A 21,335-nucleotide genomic window follows, 5' to 3' on the forward strand; every position below is an offset into this window, starting at 1 on the left:
TGATCATAAGAAGTGTAGTTAACATCTGTCACCATACACAGTTACAGAATTTTTTCTCTTATGGTGGGAACTTTTAAGATCTATTCCCTTAATAACCTTCAAATATATAATAATTTTATTAGTAATATTCCTTTAACAGGCACCAAAGAACTTGATGCAATTTGCTTATCCATGGTATCTGCTACTCTCATCCCTGGTAGACAGGGTTTTTGGCTTTACTAACAAAATTTTTTAAAAAGAAGCACAGAAAATATGAATGGTCACACAGAATTAGCCACTGATCAGTAATCAGGCCTTGGAGTCAAATTGACCTGAGTTATAGACCTTGCTCTACCACTTTCTACTTGTGTGACCTCTGTTTCTCACTTCTCTGAGGCTCAGTCTCCTCCTCTTTCAAGTGGGATGTAAATGCCCATATCATAAAATGAGGTAATATTTGTAAAGCACATCAAATGTCTAGCATAGCAGGAGGCCACAGTGTATGGCGTATAATAGGCACTTAGTGCTCTCATCATTACTATTTAAATCATCTAGGTATTTAAAAAAATGCCTTTCTTGGAAAAGGCTAACACAGATTTGCTGACACTAAGCTCTGCCTTGAAGATGTTTAAAGGCATGTCTTAGATTTTCACCTGAGGCACCAACCTAAATCTCATTTTAGGAGATTAATGTGAACTGCTCAACACCTGAATCCTTGTTTCTGAATCTCACTTTAAATGTTTGAATCCAAACTGTTCCAGCAGCTTTTGCCTCTTTCATCTACTTATTTGACGTCTGGCACCTCTTGCCTCTGCCATTGTGTTAGTCAAAGTCTGGACTTTTCCCCTGGTACTCTATTTCCAGAAAGTTTGGCTTTGTTATACCACCTCATCTATCCAGGCCTGACTCTCTGGCCTGAGTTCTGTTTTTTGGCTTTGTGTTACCAGGTCAACATTGATGGACCTATCCCATGGGCTCCATATAGGACACTAAGATGTTAAAGTTCTCAGTTAATGGGACTGGTGGACTTTATATCAAAATACTACTGAACAAGCACTCATATGGATGATTCTAGTAACCCACTCCCAGATTTTGGCCTCAGCCTCCAGCCTCTAGTTTTTTTTTTTTTTTTTCAGCCTCTAGTTTTAGTTTAATGTCTGTTATTATCTAGCATTTTTCCAAGTCTCCTATGGCTTCCTGAGTTTGCTTTGAATTTTTAAAAAAGAACTTCTTAATCTGACATGAAACTCATTATAAAAAAGGTAATAAGTTGCAGATACAGAAAAGTATAGAGAGAAGAACACAATGTTCTTTCAGCCTTGTCCCAGAAATAACTACAGTTAGAATTTGGCATGCTTTTTTCTTCCAAAACATATATTTGTGATTGCAATAGTATCTCCTATATTTTCCACTTTACACTATATCATAAACATCCCCCACTCTATATACTTCTCTTGATAAACATTTTAATCACTGAATAATATTCTACTATATAGATATGCCATAGTTTTAACTTAACAATTCCCCCATTATTGTGCATTTAAATGCTTTTAATTTTTTTTTTTTTTTTACCTTTTTCTTAAAGAGTAAAGGAATAGTGTTCTTTCTTTCTGTCATCCTTGGATAAGAAGTAAACAACTAGGCTGAAACAATTGTGGATATTTACATATTCATTGAATGAATAAATAGGTATTGAAAAGGTGACTTGCCCTCATTAAAAGTAAATAAATGGAAATGTGGAACTACTTAAGGATTCTACTTATCCCTGAACAAAAGAAGTACACTAAAGAAAAGGGATGTAAAAAGAAAAAGAAAAAGAAAAAGGGACGTAGAATTTTGAGGGGGAGGTTAAGGAAAAGTTTCCTGCACTTAATGCCTGCCTTCCCACCCGGGTTAGTGATATGCATTTTAAAGAGCAAGGTGGAGGGAAAACAAGAAGGAAGGCTTCACCACATTAAATGAAAAGCAAACAATATGCATATCAGCATCCTAAGATATACCACTCTGCTAGGAAAAACCAAGACGAAAGAATTATTAGACACAACAGTTCAAAGCACACTGCACCTATCAAAATGTCCAAATGTCCATCATCTTGTATAGAAATGTACCATTCTAAGAGAAAGAGGAATCAAAGTCACTCAGGAGCAAGAGCTTCCTTTGTCTCCTTCATCTGGTCAACTCTTCCACCTGAAAGGCATTTAGCTTCATGCTAAAGATTGCCTAGAAGGACAAAAGGGAGGTCTCTTTCATTGTCAAGGACAGTACACCTTGCCGATGACACTCAAAAGAGGTTAAAATGGGTCAAAGCAATTGCTGGGCTTATGTAAGGGCATGTGAAGCTAAGTTAAAGTCACACACAAAAAAATCTTGATCTCAAAGAATATAGTTTTAACCTAGAGTAAGTATGGAAAGGAAGGTACTAACATGTAATACTGATTTATTCCAAAGAAAACTTAAGGTGAGAGGGTATCTAAGAGGATTAGTTAATAGGTAGTCTGGGAATGGTCTTTGCCATTCCAAACGTCTGCCTACACCGTGTATTAGAAAGATAAATGTGAATCACTAAATTCTACTCCTAAAACCAGTATTACACTATATGTTAACTAAGTAGAATTTAAATAAAAATTTGAAGAAAAAAAAAGATAAGTGTAATTTGGGGCAAAGCAAGAAAAAGTGACTTAAAATGATGTAAAATATGCAAGTGGTGGTAATTTCATGCAGCTATTACATTTTTAAGAATTATGTTTTCTGGATACACTTTAGGAAATATGTGTAGCATTTAGTGAGATGACAGATACATGGCTGGGGGTGGGCATATTTAAACGGTAGTCATTACTTTTGTACAATTTCTTAGATTCCTTAAAAGGAAAGCTTAGAAACCCGTCTGAGAAGAGCTGATCTAGAGAGAAGTAGCATGGCAAATTCAAGTCAGCCTGCCTGAGTTTATGGCCTGGCTCTGCTTTGTACAGATCACATGACAAGTAACCTTACTGTGCAATTCTGTTTCCACTTGTGCAAAAGGGGATAACAGGGATGCCTAGGTGTCTCAGTCTAAGTGTCTGACTCTTGGTTTTGCTCAGGTAATGATCTTAGAGTTGTGGCTCCATTCCTGCACTAGGCATGAGTCTGCTTGGGATTTTCTCTCTTCCTATACCTCTGCCCCTTCCCCTGCTCATGCTGTCTCTTTCTGTCTCTCGGAAAAAAAAAAGGGGGAACAACAGGTCATAGGAGTACTAAAAGGGTTAAAGGAGACACTACATCCAGGAGACATGAAAACATGTCTGTTTTGTACATGTCAGTTTTGAACAGAAACTGACACGTCAGTTTTGAAAACATGTCAGTTTTGTACACAAAAACTGTACACAAATGTTTATAGTGGCATTATATATAATAATCAAAAAGTGGAAACAAGCGGAAAGTCCATCAACTGAAGAATGGATAAACAAAATGAGGTGTAGGCACAGGATGGAATATTATTTGGACATAAAAAGAATGGAAAACTGACAAATGCTACAACATGGATGAATCTTGAAAAATTATATAATTCCATTCATATTAACTGTCCAGAATAGGAAAATTCATAGAGATATATAAAGTAGCTTAGTGATCATTTAGAGCTGGGGGATGGGGTAAAGGAGAGGATAGGAAGATAATAGGGAAAGGATGTAAGGTTTCTATTTGAGCAGGTGAAAATGTAAAATTGACTGTGATGATGGTTGCACATATCTGTGAATATACTAAAAGCCATTAAATTGTATACTTTAAACAGATGACTTGTATGATCAGTGAATTATATCAGTAAAGCTGTTAAAAATAAAAAAAAAGAAATGAAGAAACAAAAAAGAGAGAAGGAATACAGAGAAAAATAAGTGAAGCTCTAACTGAAGAATTAGAGCTAAAATATAAATCTGACAGAAAATTATTCTGGTGCTTGGGTGGCTCAGTTGACTCAGCATCTGACTCTTATTTTGGCTCAGGTCATGATCTCAGGATCATGGGATTGAGCACTGTGTTGGGTTCTACACTAAACATGGAGATTCTGTCTCTCCCTATCTCTCTGTGCACCCCTGCCCCACTAGCACACACACTCTTTCTCTCCAAGAAGAAGAAGAAGAAAAAGAAGAAGAAGAAGAAGAAGAAGAAGAAGAAGAAGAAGAAGAAGAAGAAGAAGAAGGAGGAGGAGGAGGAGGAGGAGGAGGAGGAGGAGGAGGAGGAGGAAGAGGAGGAGGAGGAGGAGGAGGAGGAAGAAAAAGAAAAGAAAATCATTCTCTGCTCCAGTGGAACACTTCCGTTCCTAAAGAATATACTCATTTGCTAGCTTCCTCATTTAGGCAAAAACTGCTAGCTAGTGTCCAAACCCATTTTCTTATCTTCCTGGACACACAGCTAGACTCTATTTCCCAGCCTTCCAAAGGAAGGTGAGCATTGTGATGGAAGCCACTTCCAGGCCTGCCCCATAAAAAGTTCTCACTTTCCATCTGTCATTGATCCATCTTTCGATGTAAATGAGCACAGGGCCTTGGAAACCTTCTGAAGATGATAGAGCCCCAAAATGAAAGAAGTATAGATTTCTGAATCTTTGCTTGAAAACAATTGCCTGCCTATCAGATTATGGGAGCCAGAAACCTAGGCTCATTCCTGACATGTCCTTCTCTCTCACTGTCCATATCCAAGCCATCATTGAATTCTTTATTTTGTCTCCTATGTGGATTGAATTTGTTCACTTCTCTTCATGTTCTCCACTAACACTTGATTCAAGTGAACACATCTTTTCTTGGGCTGCTGGAATAACTTTCTAATCTGTATCCATTTTGGCCCTCTGCCAGTCTATCAAAACTTATTTTTCTTCTACTACTTACTCTGGTACTGAATGCTGTAGGACACATTGTGTTGTGGTAGTATCCTTGCCTTGAACCTTTGTACACGTTGTCAACACAGAGGGTTGTAGGAATATTTCTAGAAACAGACAGGAACTGAAATTAACCATATATAGAAGTGACTATGAATTGTTTAGCTATATCTCACCAAACTCAAACTAAATATACCCTCCTAACTTAATTTTCCCAGGCTGGATTCCCAAAAATGCTTGTGACCACTCCAATGCCATCCAACATGAAGAGAAATATGATGTGATGAAAGGGGGGGAGGCATTAAGCAGAAAGAGCAGTCCTAATCAAGTCAGCTAAAGTATATCACTTTTGCAAATTTTACAAAAATATGACCATGTGAACACATTGCTAGGGTCCCTTTAGGACCTCGGAAGAGACTGGTGCATGGGAAGGGTCTTGAGATATAATTTCATTAGCTTCTCTGAAAATTGACCTTTGAAGGGCAACTAGTTTTATACAAACTGGACTTGTGATGTGCTTTGAAATCACATAGGTTCATGGTGTTAACTATATAATACCATTTTACATGATATCTTATGTGTCTTTGCATCTAATTGCATTTTGGGTATGGTTGTTGCTTAATTTGTGAGGTGATACTTGGAGGAGAAGAAAACTAGAGTAGAAGAAGAGAAAGGTTAAGAAAGGAAAAAAAGATGGAGAACCAACAGGAAAAAGTCAAGGAAGAAGTTCATGTGATTTGAAGCCATCAGGCCAGGTACACGTTCTTCAGGTGTCAGACTCATCACACAATGCGCTGACCTTGGTCAGCCGATTTTCATGCCTCCCCTAATTCCCTGCAGCCACCTGAGTTTACTGGGGCGGCAGTGGAAATTTCTAGCTCACTGAAAGCATCCTACATCAAGCCTCTGTCTCTCTTCCCATCTGCCTGAGGGCTTTCTCCAGTGCTAGGGACACTCTAGCACCCTCTTCCGCAGGCAGTTATAAATGGGTGTGGTGTTAGTGTCCTTGGGGGCAACCCTCACAACAGAGTTGGAAGTTGTAGATAAATGGCCCAGTTTAGGCAGCTTCTGGTGGGATGCTTTTGAGGTGAGTTCCACAAGATTTCTCAGAGGCTCCCTAGAGGAAATGCCTACCAGTTGCCCATAGAAGTGATCTACTCATTAACTCACTCATTTATTTGCATCTCTCCTCTCCCTGACTCATTTCCCCCCCACTTCCTTGCCTGTTCTTTCTGAGTTAACCCCTCAAACTATCCACACTCAATTCTTGTGTCAGGGTCTGCTTTTGGGGCAACACACACTAGGACACCTGGTTTAAGTCACAGGCAAGTAATTTACCACTTAAAGAAATGTAATCTAAATATTAAAATACAAAAATGTGGAATACAGTTTTTAAAGGAAATAATTTGAAGATACTAAGGAAACTCAATAAAATTATTTGTGTTATATGCATCTCTTTAAAAATAATGCTGTGATTCTGCAGAAACTAATTTCATCTCTATGGGAAGATAAAAAAGAACTGAATTACTGCATTCAGGTCTTTAAAATTCTCTTGCGTTTGTATTCCAACTCTGGCTTATTAAAGGGGTCTGTGCTCCGTTAAAGTACACATGCGCTTACAATATAAACAGCTTAACTAGACATCTGTGTTGACTACATATAAGAGGCAGTTAACTTTTTGCCTTGTTTCTGTTCAACGATCTTGATATTTTAGTCTGCTGGCCAGATGAAACAAGATTGGTTTTTTGGTACCAGATGTGTCACAGTTTGGGTTTGTATTCTGCAGGTGCTCCCCCCAGCTGGGAGGATGGAAATGTGCCATCTTTCTGAGATGATGATTCAGGATAGAAATATAAGTCTGTTAAAAATAATTCGACATATTAATGGAAGGTTTTGTCCCTTGTGGGCTTCTTATGCATACCATATGAGCAGACCAGCAGCTGTTCTGTATTTTAAAAGAAGAGTTAGAAAGTTAGAAGCATACACGGCTATTCAAAACATAAGCAACTGCTTGGAGTCATGGAAACAGGATTCAACAATAAACTTCTATTTGTGAAGCTTCCCCAAAAATAATAATCCCACTGGGCTGTTTTCAGGTGGTCTTAGGATACTGAACAATCTTTCTATTTCCATTATTTGGATTCACTAAAACATCTCCCTTGTAGAGGCAAAGTGGTAGAGATGACTAACTATATTTATTAGATGTGGGGATTGGTTTCCAGCTGATTTCTACCCTTCAATATCTATATTTTAAAATTACAATTCAAAAACCCTACTTTTTACCATTTTTTTACTTAAACATACTGTGAAAGAACTGAAAGCCCCACTGAGGCCCGAGTTGTTAATAAAACGAGGCATTTTATCTTATTCCAGGTGATGATGTTCATTGTTTGTTCCTTCAAAAAATCACCTAATGAATATGTCAAGGAATGGCAGTAATCTTTACATTAGCTCCTTACTTTACACTAATCCTATGGAAGGAAGGACCCTGTAAGCTTTTTGGCCCAGCTTCTGAACCAGGAGAGTGTTAGCTTCGATCCCTCTTCACCATGGTTGTTCTCAAAATTCCCCCACGCAGACAGCTACATCTGGATCGTAAGTAATAGACTTTATCTTTTGGGAATTGCTGTCCTCTCCAGTATAGTAAGGTTCACATGATTGGTTCTTGACTTTGAATTTCTAGAGTTTAGGAGCATTTTGTGTAACATGATGACTTTTGCCTCTCTGGAGTTTTTAAAGAGAACAATCAGCTAAAGTTTAAGAAAATAAATCAGAATCAGGTTGGTATCTGTGTTATTTCAACACAATTGCATCTAGCAGCAGTGGTGACAACTGGTCATGGCAATCAAAAAGCTGGTTCACAATCTGGGGTGGACTATTTGCAGGAAAGAAGGGGTTTGCTTGTTGGTGTTGAAATGGCCAACGAAAAGAGCTTAATCTAAGTCAGAAGACCTGTATTCTAGGCACAGCATTGTTGCTCAACAAACTGTGACTTTGAGCAAGTCTTAAAAATAAGATGCCCTGACTAGGTGGTGTCTAAATTTAGAATCCTGTTGTTATTATTATTAATAATAATAAGTGCACATAATAAGAAATTTTATGTTTAGAGGGGGTAGAGATTGCAAGCTGTTAAAGAAACTAGTTAAGAGGGAAATTTGGCAGTTGAAGGGAACTTATTCTTTTTGGGGGCTGTCTTAACAACCAAGAGGCCTTTCATAATCACTGTCAGAATGTAATTGTCCAGTTAGAGAGCATGGACTTCTCCAAGGGCAGGTATGGTAAAAGAACGATGAAATGACGGAAATGACTAGTTGTGGCCTCATTACTGAAACTTACTAAGAATGTACTTATTTCCTTGGAAGCATGTTTGGAAGCATGTTTGGAAGTAAGGGAACCCATGGCTGCACTTTTTTCACTGGTGAAAAAAGGCAAAATGACTTTTAATTTAACATAAGTATTTATATTTCAGTACAGTGAAAAGGAGCAAAAACATGCACAATTTAACAGACTGAATAGCAGAAAAAATTATTTTGAATTGTAATTTAAAAATGTATAGCTAAATTGATCCTTGCCCCTGATAATGAACCCACAGTGTGAAGAACTATTTTGATGAAAGCAGTATGAGTTTTCTCTTCTACCAATGTCCAATGCTTCCCGATAGCCACTGCATAAAAGGAATGCTCAGATGCTTTAAAAAATTTGGCAAATTGAGCTACCTTATCTCTCAATGTAGCCCAGGGTTAGGGATTAGTTAGTTATAGTCATTAAAATTGGAAAAACTCCTTATTTCAATATCTCAGTTTTATGGATAAAGAAACCAAGGGCCTCAAAAGCTAAGTCTCACAGTGGTTAAGGTTAGAAATGGTTCATTTATTCTACATTAAACTCTTAAGTGCTGGAAAGGATTACCATAGAAGTTGCTCAATAAATGTTTGCTGCTGAATAAAAATGACTCTGAAGATGAATTTGTCTTGTAATTCCCATCTTTGGGAGCTGGTTTAAATCAGTGATTCTCATAGAGGAGGGGAGGAGGGAGTCATGTGTAGTTCGGAAACAAAGCAGGTCTTTGTCTTACTGCTTTGGTTTGTTTTTAGTGAAGATGTTTACTTTATTTTGAATTTCAAATTACATTAAAAAGAGAACAGGAGATTTTTATGTTTACTGAGGATGGTTGTACCTGTAAGGGAACTCATGTGTAAACTTTCCAAAGTTCTTTCCAGGATTTTGCTTCTGTGAATGAAAAAAAAAATTTTTTTATCACTTGCTATTTTTTTTTTTTAGTCAAAAATGAAACTAAAAATGAGTGATTTAGGCTCATTTTTAGTGGATGAATTGAATCAATGTCCTTTTTGATGGGTAAGACAAAAAGGAATTACAGGTGGAAACAACATATCAAATTATGTCTCTCAATGCATGAATGTGGGACAGGGAAACTGAAGAACTCCATAAAAAATCTGCTTTTTTATTTTCCTTTTCCTGCTTTTATTCTTATTAGGACCTACACCTCTACTTACATATGCCTCGAATGCAAATAGTATATAGCAGTTGATGATTTCTTTAGATAACATCTAAAGAAGGACCATGTGAGAATGACCAAATGAAGCCATCATATGCATATTACAGACCACCACTGTAGCTAGATATCTCAACACCAAGACCCCCTGCTTCCAAGGAATGACACCTTGGCCCTTGTCTCTGTTCTAACTGGTTCCTGGATGCCTGAGAGGACACATACACCAAACCACAATCCTTAATAAAAACCACCAAACTCCAAGCAAAGACCAGACTCCCTCCTTTCCTAAGTCTCCAAGACACTCCATGTGTATCTGCTCTGAATCTTCAGTAAACTCTGCTCTCACTTCCTGCTGGCTCATGTTTGATTTCCATCCTGTGCAAAGCCAAAGACCCTCTTGGCTGGTTCTGCAGGACCTCTTCTGGATCCTTGGACTCCACCTGCCAGCATCAAATGGATAGTGTGATATGTTTACAATATGGAATATTATTCAGTCATAAAAGGAAGTGAAGTACTGATCCATGCTACTACACTGAACCTTGAAAATATCATGCTAAGTGAAAGAAGCCAGATACAAAAGGGTACCTATCATAGGACTCTATTTATATGAAATGTCCAGAATAGGAAAATCCAGATACAGAAACTAAATTAGTGGTAACTCCTGTAAGGGCTTGTGGGTTGGGGTATGAGGAGTTACTGCTAATGGATATGGGGTTTATAATGGGTATGGGACTAGATAGTGTTGATACTTGCATACAAGTATTCATGTGGACAGAGTGATAGGAATGCACTCAACAGTCCAGCTGTGTCGTGGCTGGCTGTTATCTCTGCTTCCTTGTGTGGTTCTTGATTAGATCTGTTGTCTCATTATGTTTCAATGCTCCTTTAACAAAAGCCCATCCTCTGTTCACACAAGAAGTTTGTGTTTTCTTTCTTGATTTCTTCTGAGCTTTCTTTTTGACAATTGTTGAACATTTAGTCAACTCTTTGAGAAACACTTGTTTCAGGGTCGAAGGTGCCTGGGTGTCAGAGGTTATTTCTATGTGCTTTTAAACTTGATGTAAGAGAAAATTGGCTGCACACCTTTTTGTGGCATGATTTTGGCAGTTTTTTTTTGTTTCCTTTTCTCCTAGATTATCTATTAGAAAAAAATCAAATGGTCATTCTTGCTCTGGCAGCTATAACTAATTTTTTCCCAGACAGAATTATATTGGCTGTTATTGGTTACACTTAAAAAAACTTCCAAAGATAGAGTGATCCTCTAAAAGAATATTTTTATTTAAAAATATAACACATCAAAGTGAAGCAGTTACAGTTTAAACAAATAAGACATAAAACCTTTTCTTTGAATTCAGAGGGAGGGCAATTTGCTTTAGTTCACAGTCACTCTGGATGCCAAGAATAAGAACTGTTCCCATTTTTTCCCTCTGTGAGCATCAGTTATTAAGATGAGAAATTTTAGTTATAAGTGAAGTTTTAGAGTTTTAATTTTATTCAGTAACTAAAGCTTTTTCAGTACAATACCTTTTCTTCATTTTGTTCTGCATCTTGAGGAAGACCTGAATTCAGTGATGTTCTTACCTTTACTGAGTGTTATAGACTGAATGTCTGTGTCCTTCCCAAATTCATATGCTGAAATCCTGACTTCCAATGTGGTAGCATTATGGAGTTGAGGCCTTTGTAATTATATCATGTGGATGGAGTCCTCATGAATGAGATAGTGCTCTTATAAAAGGGACTGACTCCAAGAGAGCTCTCTCACTCTCTCTCTACCATGTGAAGATATGAGTCTGCAACCCAGAGGACAGCTCTCACCAGAATGTGACCATGCTGGCACTTTGATCTAAGACTTCCAGCCTCCAAGCTGTAAGAAATAAATTTCTGTTGCTTACAAGCCACCTTGTCTATGGTACTTTATTATAGCAGCTTGAACGGATGAAGACACTGAATTTGCTTCTTCAGGTCAACTCCAATATAGTTAAAAAAGAATTTGTTTTCTCATCTCCTCTCTGTAGATTTCTCAATATAAGAATCACTCTATGGATACCTTATTCACTTTGGGAATTTTGCTTACTTTTTTGTTTACATTCATAATAAAAAATTTCAGACAAAATTTAAAATATTCAACATAAACCAGCATATTATACAATAATTGTTTATTACTAAGTAATAAACAACTGTGTTAAGACTGCTTATGAAAATAAAACCAACACAAATATGGTAGATCCTCATTTTCTAAAGAAATATATCTTTATTGACTTTTTCCATTTTCTCACAAAGCAGTTAAAAAATTCATTCTTGAACTTGCATGCTGTTCAATGTTATGATGGTTGCCTCCTTATAAGACTGCCAGTGGAGCTGTAGTAAGTTTCCTTAAGCACCACAGAAGATAATCATTGCTTTGTCCCACTTTTACAGAAAAGAATCCAAGTTTCATTGGATAGAGTATGCTTAGCTCTCTTGAAGAAAACCAGTTTAGTGGATTAATGTCTAATTTACATACAGTAATAAAGACAAACTTCGAATCTTTACAGATTAAATGCCCACTTTATACCATGGTGTAACTGTCTGAATTATTGGTGAGTGTACAGCATATAGATGTAGATGTACTAGATACGTCTATAAATAAAATAGTGTTTTATGGTAACAATATTCTTTGGCTGATTTAAATGCCTATAGTGCACTCTTTTAAAAGACTAAAATGAAAATGGCCCCACTATTATTGTCAATCTTAACACTGAGCTTGTGCGGAAGGTTCCTATACTGTTGACTGTTAGCATCTCCAGGTCCACGATATATTCTCTTGGTCCTGATAGCGATTTCACAAGCACAAGCATTGCACTTACAGGACTTGTTTGCTAAAATAAAAGAAAAAAAGAGGGAGGGAGAGAATAATTTTCCTTGAATTGGAGTTTCTATTATTTGTGAGTATACCTAGTCTTATAAGAATTAGGGGAAGAATTTTGAGGGTAGGATAAAAGTCACTACTTAATTCCTTCTTGGTTTCAACCTTTCTTGGTTCTTTTCCCTTTGTGCACACATAGTCATTAGTTCCAAGTTACAGAGACCTGCTTTTTTGATAGTTCTGTGTTTTCGGTTCATCCCTCTCTGTTAATGTTTCTCTTCACTTTTACTGAGTAGTACCAGCCTTTACAGAGACTGTAGTTCAGGTGAGAATTTGATAATTTTTGAACTGGTAAACAAAGCTATCATCTTTCACTTCTTCTTAGCATTATGCATTTGTTTACGTTCTAGTACATGAAGAGACAATGTGAATAGTTTCACATTTCAATGGAACACAGCAAATGCTAAGATACATGAGGTTATGTAGTGTATGTACAAAGATACATAAAGGTGAAAAATATGGGGAAAAAGAAGAGGGATCTTGAAGCATTGAGGGGAGGCTTTTGAATTTCTGAGGAGAGTCACCAAAGATAATTGGAAGTTTTGTAAAGAAGTATGTTCAGAACTGGATGTAGTTTCATTTTGATGAAGAATGTTATGGGTGCTGGAGAGTAGAGGAAAATGAGCTGGAGGGGCAGGTTAGTAGATGTGTGAATCTGAATGCCAGAGGAAAGCAGGGGGTAGAGACAGTGGATTAGGATTTAGCAATCACTTCAGTGGGTGGACATTAAACCAAGGGAGAGAATGTATATGTGATAAGACTGGATTTGGGAGAGGCTAATATCTAAGGAGTGGGCAGAGGAGAAGCCATTGAGGGAAGATGAGAAGAAACAGATGATTAATTGGGAAACAGGAGAATGGCCAGCAGTATCCAATGGCATAGTGAGGCTGAGAGAGACTGGAAATGAAAAATGCCCTCTGAATTTAGCAGTATAGATGTCATTGCCTTTTCAGAGCAACTCCAGTAGGGTAATGGGAACAGAAGATAGAAGGGTGACTAGGAAGTGAGAAAGCAGAGATTGTGTTTATAGGCTTTCAAGAACCTTGGGTTGGGAGAAGAGAGAGAGAGCAACATCTAGAGGGAGGCAAGTTGAATACCTAAGAGGTAGATACAAGTTTGATGGAACAAGGTTCTAGAGGAGATGGATGGAAGGATATAGGTGGTAGATTAGCTTTGATTGACAGAAGTAAAACCTCATCTTTGGAAAAACTCAAGGGAGAAGGTAAGAAGGAGGACACATGAACTTAAATTTGTAGGGGGTGAGTGGGAAGTTCAGGTAATTCATGTCTGTTGGCTTCAGTGGTTTCAGAAGAGACCCTACTGAAAAAGAAGGGTCCAAATTGAAAAGATCTCCAAACTGAACTTAACTTCCTCTCTACATTGGCTCAATCTTCCCCATATTAATAAATGGCACCACCACTATTTACTGTTGCTCAAGACAGACACTTATCTTTGGTGTCTCCTCATCCTCCATTTCCCCAGAACTCACCAAGTCATGTAGTTCTTCCTGTATCTTCATAAACTTGTCTGCTGTTTTTGGGCTCACTGCTACTAGTGTAATACCCCATTCTCTTGAACTACTAACTGGTCTTTTCATTTCCATTCCTGTCCCACTCTCATCCAGGCTCTGCAATATACCAGGCATTTTCATTTTAACATGAAAATCTAACAGCAACTCCTCTACCTGAAACCTTAATATCTCTGTAAGGCATTCTGTGATCTAGGCCCTGCTCATCTCTCTAGGTTCCTCTCAAGTCACTTCACTGGCAGCACTTGGAGTTTCAGACCAACTGGACTGCTTTTTATTCCTTCTATTTGCTGGTCTTTAATTGTTAGTCTTCAGCTTAAGTTCACTTCTTTCAGAGGCTTCTAGATCACTCCTATCTTCTTAGCGGCTGACTTGGTAGGCACTCATGAGCATTTGCAACTCTCTATTGTAATATTCAGCATACTTGTGAGCACTTGCTTAGTGCCTTGACCATGAGCTCCACTGGGGCAGGAATTGGCTTGGTTTTATTCACTGCTGTGTCTCCAGGACCCAGCATGGTGCTTGTCCCTTGAAGGTAATAGTAATACCTTGAAGGCATTAGTTGAATTCATTTACTCATTTAAAAATATTTTTTGAGCATCTGCTAGGTGCCAGGTATATTCCTTTTGCTGAGCATAGAAGAGTGGACAGACAGGTAAAGTCTGCTTTCATTACACCTGCACTGTAGACCACACATATAGACAAATGAATACTATGCAAAGTGGTGATAAGGGCTATTAAGAAAATAGCCTCAATAAAGTATAGGTATTGGGTGGCATGGGTGGGGAGGATGGTATTCTACCTACAATTTTATGTACTACTTCTATTACAATATATCCTCTTTTCTAAGGATGAAAGTTTTCTCAGTATTCTCCCAAAAGGAATATAAATAAAATCCTGTATTCTACAGATCCTTCAAAGATCAGGTCCAGTATCATGACCATCAAGAAACATTAGATTTTATTTATTTATTCATGAGAGACGGAGAGAGAGAGAGAGAGAGAGAGAGAGAGAGAGAGAGAGAGAGAGAGGCAGAGACATAGAGGGGCTCCCCTGGGGAGCCTGGTGTAGAACTCAATCATAGGATCTCGGGATCACAACCTGAGCCAAAGATGCTCAACCACTGAGCCACCCAGGTGCCCAAGATACATTCTTTAACTGTTCCAGTCAACATTAATTCTTTGATGTCTTGGATCATGGAATTGAATATAAAATTGCTTCTCTTTTCCCTTCCTAGATGTTAACTTTTGCCACATGTAATATTTCAAGCCTTTAAAATAAGGAAGTATGTAATACATGCACCTGTTATGGGGCTGAGCATACAGTAGGAGCAATATTAAGGCCTGATGACTGATTCCTATGCGTCAAATGTCCTCTACAAAAATGGATTTTTCAGTAGAGAAATTTTGTAGAATTCAACCTAATTACTTCTTGAATTATATGATAAGAAGTAATCTTAAAATGACTTTTTATTGGGCACTGGGTGGCTCAGTTGCTTAAGCAACTGCCTTCACCTCAGGTCATGATCCCAGGGTCCTAGGATTCAGCCCCACATTGGGCTCTCTGCTTCTCCTTCTCCCCTGCTGTGCTCTCTCTCTCTCTCTCTCTCTTTCTATTTCTCTCTTGGATAAATAAATAAAATCTTTAAAAAAATGACTTTTTATTTCAAATAGTTTTTGTTTCAAAAAATTTAATAATCAACTCTGGGATTATAAAAATTGCTAATGTTTTATATCATTCATGGAAAAAAGAGATTTTACTTGAGAAAAACACTGAGAATTTATATTTGAAAATATCAAGTCGATAAATGTACTGATATGAATCATAAAACTTTTAAAGTGCTATGTTTATTGCAAGGAAAATAACATGCTGGAACTTTGCTTAACTCTTGATTATGTTAGAAATTGTATTTTCTTAAATTATAGCTAAAAGATCAAAGTGGAAAACTATTTTTAAGAAAGATTTTGAGATGAACCTATTTTATTGCCATGGGTTACAAATAATGTTATTTATTTGGGCTAAAATTATTAAATTGGTATTATCTGAACTGTGTGAAATGCATTTAGAGTAAATTTTTTACAAATATCTAGTATATCTCAAATTTGAAGCATCTAATGTTAGAGAGGTTTATTCTTAGCTATTAGAAAAAAAAGAACAATAATAGATTTTGGGTTGGATTTCTCTCTTCAGAAGTCGGTCATGAGAAATTAATCATTTCTAATTTATTGGCAAAGAAACAGAATCACAAAATTCTGGAGTTGGAAGGGAACTTAATATATCAAAGAATGGGATAAACATGTAAACATTAAAAATCTGTAAACTTTACCACAAGGATGAATTTCCCAATTTACTTTTCATGTTCTTAAAATGAAATATTGACTTTAAAATCTGATTAAAAATGGAGAGTGCCCAAAGGAGTTTTGAGAAAATTGTAACTGGATGAATAACATCCTTAGCGTGAAACAGTTACCGGAACCCTGCAAACTGCTTGGTGGGGTGCCATCATTTGCACATGAAGTGGTGAGCCTTATTTAAAATATGTCAGAATTTTCACCTAAAATGAACTTGCTGAGATTTTGCCTGGAAGGCTGAGGCACCAAAGTTAGGGAGATCTGCTTGGAAGCCCTTGGGGGGATGAGGGGCTACTAAGAGCCAGTTTAAAGGAAGAGAAGCAGGGGCACAGGGAAACAAAGACTACCATGAAGAAAGGAGAAACCATGAAGAAAGAAATAGCAGAATTCAGAGAAAGATTTCATATCAGCAATCAAAGAAATGGAAAACACAAAGATGACCTCACACTGTCTGCCTGGAAGTTTGCAAGAATGGTACAACTACTGGCCCTTTTGGTGCAAAAAGATGGGGGCCCTTTAGGGACTTTCGGGTTTCAGTTTTGGTGTGAATGTAAATGATCTTGCAGATGTACCAAAAAGGAATTTATGGTTCTTGAAAAGCTCTCCAGGAATTATTTTTTCTATGTACAATCAAGTAACCAGCACTGATTTGTGGTATCTATTTGGAGTGTGTGTAGGGCTTTTGTTTTGCTGGTCACACACAACTCCATTAGTCTTCATCTTGGTATCTGAGTGACTTTAGAGAAGCTACTAAATCTGAGTCTCACTGTTCTGTATAAATGGAGATGAAATAGTAGTATCTTTCTGACAATGCTACCAAGAAGATTAAGTGAGATAATGCACTCAGGAAGACTTACACAATGCTTGCACATAAAAACTCCTTAAATGTTAGCTTTCCTTCTAAGTGAATACTGCCAAACCACAGCAAACTTGTGCCTGTCCCAACAGCTACAGCTGCCCACAGGGTACTACTCACTCTTAGGTAGAACTCTCCATTTTCATTTCCAGATTTAATCCGAAAAGTATTGATAGTATTGGCATAAATGGTTGTGGCCTGTATCTGGAAGATGTCTGATGGCACAGACCTATCAGATCGGATGCTCATGTACTTGTAGACTATAGACTGGGGAAGTTCTCGGCACACCGCACTTGAGACTGGGCAAACACATCGGCTGCAGAGAAAAACAAAAGTATTTCCCAGTTTATCGTGGTAAGACCAGAAAGTTCTCACTTTCAAAAGCTCTGATTTTTTCTTACTTCTCTGATGTTAAGACATAGGGATCTTGACAAGGATTTCGTGGGTAACAACGGAAGCCGCCATGATAATTCCAACACATTTCATCTTCCCGACATTCATTTGTGGTCTCACACTCATTTATATCTGTAAACACATAGGGTCAAAGAATTTACCGATCTGAGTAAATCATATAACACTTCATAGCTTCACTTCTGCTGTGCTTCCTCTGGACAGTGTAATCTACTCCCAGAGGATCAAGTCTCCACTTGCATGCCGTGCTTACCAAAACCATACCTGTAGGCTGTAAATCTCTTGGAAGCTCCCCAGCCAGAGAGTCAAATGCTCCCCCCATTGGTTTTGCTTGCTGCTTTCCCAGCCTAGAAGACCCTCGCGACCCAACCACGAAAATCCCATCCCAACCATGAAAATCCCATCTAACCAGCACACTTCAAGGTCAATTGAGATGCTTCTTCCTTCCTGCAGGCTTCTAACCCTCTAGGCAGAATTAATTCTGCTTCTAATCTTCAAGTGCACGTATCCATCTCTTATTTAATTCCATTTTATTTTATAATTAACTATTGCCATATCTATATTCTTAACTAAATTACAACTCCCCAAGGGCAAGGATTGGTGCCTTTCATGTTTATATAAGCACAGTCAATGGCTAACATTTGGCTTTGAATTCAACAGATGAACAATAGGTGGTTGATAAAAATATCATGAAATGACACATACTAATAATCTGTCTGGAATGACTCAGCTACATCTGTCCTCAATTAAATGCAATGAACTTAGGTCCTACTCAGTTTTGTGTCTAAAAGCACATTTAACTTAGCCCAGATCCCTATACACCTCTTACCTTGCAAACTTGAATCTGCCTGAATCTGTTCCACCTCGGATGGCATAGCTATTTAGAAATAGTGTGGAAGAAGGGGAATTGAAGAAGGGGAATTAAAGAAGGGGCTGTGGTGAGAGGCAAGCCAGGAAAAGGCAGTGCAAGGAAGCCAAAAGGGGAGAGAGTCCCAGAAAACGAGGGCTGTGTTGGACAAGGACTGATTTTGGATCTGGGAATTATAAGCCTCCAGATGACATCTGAGAGAACACTTTCACTAGAGAGCCATTATATTTACTACTAGAACAAACAATGAAAATTATATTAAGATTCACATCCCTAGCTATGTCTACCTCCCTTTACATTTGAATAATGATTTAGATTTTATCCATTATAACCGTTTCCTGAATCCTTCTACCTAATAACCAGACATTTTCATTCATTAATTTACTCATTCCAGTTTATTTTAACCCTTCTATTAGCTTATAAACCCCTTGAGGGCAGGACTATAGTATCCATCTTTAAATCCCTTTATCACCTAGCATTAATACACTTGGGGGCACCTGGTTTTTAAGAAATATTAAAATGAACTAAGTTGCTTTTCACATAAATCATGCAGACATGGACAAGAAAGATTATCTCTGCTTGACATGGAGGAAAAACAAGTAAGAGTTAAGTAAGTAGCCCAAGTTCATACAGGTAGTCATAGGCATCTTTCCACTGTGAGGTACTACATCCCCTAAATGAGAATACTTTTATGCCTTGTCTTTGGAGGAAAAAATTTTTCTTTTAGTTTCCAAACTGGCCAAAGCCATCTGGAACCCAAGAGGAGACTAGAGAAGTTTCCAAGAGTCAGTTATACGAAGTGTCTTCTTTTGGACTGGCTACGGCTAAAGAAAGAATTTAGATTTCTTAGAAGAAATCGTAATTGACTTGTGCTTTCAATATTCTTCTCTTTTCTGAAAAATAAATATGCTGTTTAGCTACAAGGAAAACTAGGACTGGTTTATTATATGGAGACCAAGAATGACAACAAGAAACTTTATGTAATAATTTCATTTATTACTTTCATTAATTTAGAGCCTAACGTAATCAACACCTTAATCATTCTAGAATGTTTTTCAGGAATTATTAATAGTATTAAAATATTTGATGAATGTGTGTATGTGTATTCTCTCTCTCTGTTTCTCTGTCTCATTCCTACTCTCTAGCCTCCCCCACCCCACTCAAACACAGAGAGTTTTCAGTTTTGCAAGGCTGTGGAAATGAGAACAGTTATTTCATCCTGAAAATAAGCCTTTGATTAAAGGTAAGACTCCAAACTCTTTCAGTTTTACTTTAGTCCATATGGACAAGGTTGGGAAGAGATAGTTTTAGTGGAAAAAACTAATTGCTTTGTACTTTAAAAGAATGTTAAGCCTCTCTCTTAAAAAATGTTTTGGCTTAACCAAACATTCTGGAGCTGCATATCTTCAAGATATAACACTCTTGAATCTCTTATTTGCAATTCTAGTATATTTTTCACCTTAAATTGTAACAGATATGTTTCCATACAAATAGAGTAGGTAGGTAAACTCTCCCTGTATGTTAATTTGCCTCTGTCTTTTGCTGAGCACCAAATATATTTATGATAAAAAAACACAGACACATTTATTTGAAGGACTCCAGGGAAATTAGTTAAGATATCCCACTGGCTAACATTTTCCTCCATGTAATATTCATGTTAAAAGTCTCAGGCTTCAGAAAGTAAAATCATTGGAATGCAGTGTTTTTCCACAATTAATATTAGAGTCTCTAGTAACTTTCCTGGAAAGGGGTATAAAGGTGTTCATTGTGCAATGAATGGCATTCTGATTATGTTCATACTTAGTGGTTGGAATCTAGTTGAATGATCATATGCATACCGTAAAAATCCCAGGTCCTGGGTTCCTCTGAGTTAATATTCTATAAAATCATGATATAGACTGAGAAGCCCTACTGTATCCTTGCCCTGATCTTTTTCCTTTCTCAAAGGATTTTATTGCCCTTGTATGTCCTTTCTTAGTTCTGATTAAAGAGGACTCTTTAGAGCAGATTTGCTACTAGTCACTTACATTGCTAAGTAAATTTTATGAAAACATTTTGGATAGTAAGGCTTTATTGTTTACGAGTAATTTTTATGTATGTTATCAATTTCATGCTCACAACTCCCTTTTCCAAATGAGAAAGCTAAAGTTTAGAGATGTTTGATATTATTTAAGACTGTAGAGATAGAAGGCAGTACAACTCAAACAAATTTTCTGTCTTCAAGTTCAGTCATTTTTTCCCACTCACTGTTTTATGCAAAGGCAAGTATCTATACTAGCTTTTCTAGGATTATGTATACTTTTGGCTTTATCTGAACAGACCTCTCTGTTAAAGAAATTTGAAACTACATGTAGCATTGGAGATGTGTAAGTATGAAGATCACCTGAATGTTTATTTTAAAACTGGACCCTAGGATATTAGCTATTTTTGTTTTTTTTCTGCTTAAGAATTCAAGCACATTTTAATATACTTGAGGCTGATTTTTCTCAGCACATTTAGGTTTATAATCTTGGTATTTTAGAGGATATGAGACTGTTTTGAGGTTTGCCTACCCCACATGTTTATTCCCTAGACTCAAACTAATGGTGAAATATTTTAATAATTGAATCTTTGGGGCAGGTGATTAGAAGATATATATCATAGAGATTAAGTAGGCTATATAGAAGAGATATCAATATTTTATTAAAATTATTTACATCTTAAGAGCAAAAATTACTTTCAATCTAAAAAAAGTCAGTGCTAACTGAATAATACCTTTTTTATGAGATGAACATATTACATGATGAACAAGGGAAAAAGGAGATCAAATTATATATATAAGAGGGAAAAATGAAAGTCCATGGTAGAGAATCCTGTAACTTTCTCCCTGCTTTTCCTGGTTAAAAACAAACACTTAACAGATATGAAAACAATAAACTTACCCTGACATGTTCTACTTCTCACCACTTGGTATCCCTGGGGGCACATACACGAGAACTTCCCAGGTTCATTGACACATTGATACTGACACAGGTAGCTTGAGGTTCTGCATTCATCAATGTCTGTTCAATCAGACAATAGTAGGTACACAGAGTT

The 21,335-nt window shown here is 37.2% G+C and overlaps 1 protein-coding gene and 2 long non-coding RNA genes across 5 annotated transcripts in view; 2 read left to right on the forward strand and 1 right to left on the reverse strand.

The window, feature by feature from the left end:
- Nucleotides 1-11,903, forward strand: part of LOC112672477 (uncharacterized) — a 166,073-nt gene extending 154,170 nt beyond the window's left edge. For both annotated transcript variants that reach the window (XR_003144298.3, XR_003144300.3), the window contains 2 exons: nt 7,202-7,423; nt 9,324-11,903. This is a non-coding gene — a long non-coding RNA (uncharacterized LOC112672477). The remainder of the gene's footprint in view (nt 1-7,201; nt 7,424-9,323) is intronic.
- Nucleotides 10,599-21,335, reverse strand: part of EFEMP1 (EGF containing fibulin extracellular matrix protein 1) — a 62,038-nt gene continuing 51,301 nt past the window's right edge. For both annotated transcript variants that reach the window (XM_025467612.3, XM_025467601.3), the window contains exons 8-11: nt 21,182-21,301; nt 17,383-17,506; nt 17,102-17,297; nt 10,599-12,199 (exon numbers count right to left, since the gene is read on the reverse strand). In XM_025467612.3, the coding sequence (XP_025323397.1) occupies nt 12,038-12,199; nt 17,102-17,297; nt 17,383-17,506; nt 21,182-21,301 (602 nt within the window). In that variant the 3' untranslated portion in view covers nt 10,599-12,037. The remainder of the gene's footprint in view (nt 12,200-17,101; nt 17,298-17,382; nt 17,507-21,181; nt 21,302-21,335) is intronic.
- The window catches only part of LOC118350082 (uncharacterized), a 34,605-nt gene continuing 30,467 nt past the window's right edge, over nt 17,198-21,335 (forward strand). The window contains exons 1-2 of the long non-coding RNA XR_004803237.2: nt 17,198-17,335; nt 19,406-19,503. This is a non-coding gene — a long non-coding RNA (uncharacterized LOC118350082). The remainder of the gene's footprint in view (nt 17,336-19,405; nt 19,504-21,335) is intronic.

Source organism: Canis lupus, chromosome 10 (genome assembly GCF_003254725.2).
Source record: "Canis lupus dingo isolate Sandy chromosome 10, ASM325472v2, whole genome shotgun sequence".
NCBI lineage: Eukaryota > Metazoa > Chordata > Mammalia > Carnivora > Canidae > Canis > Canis lupus.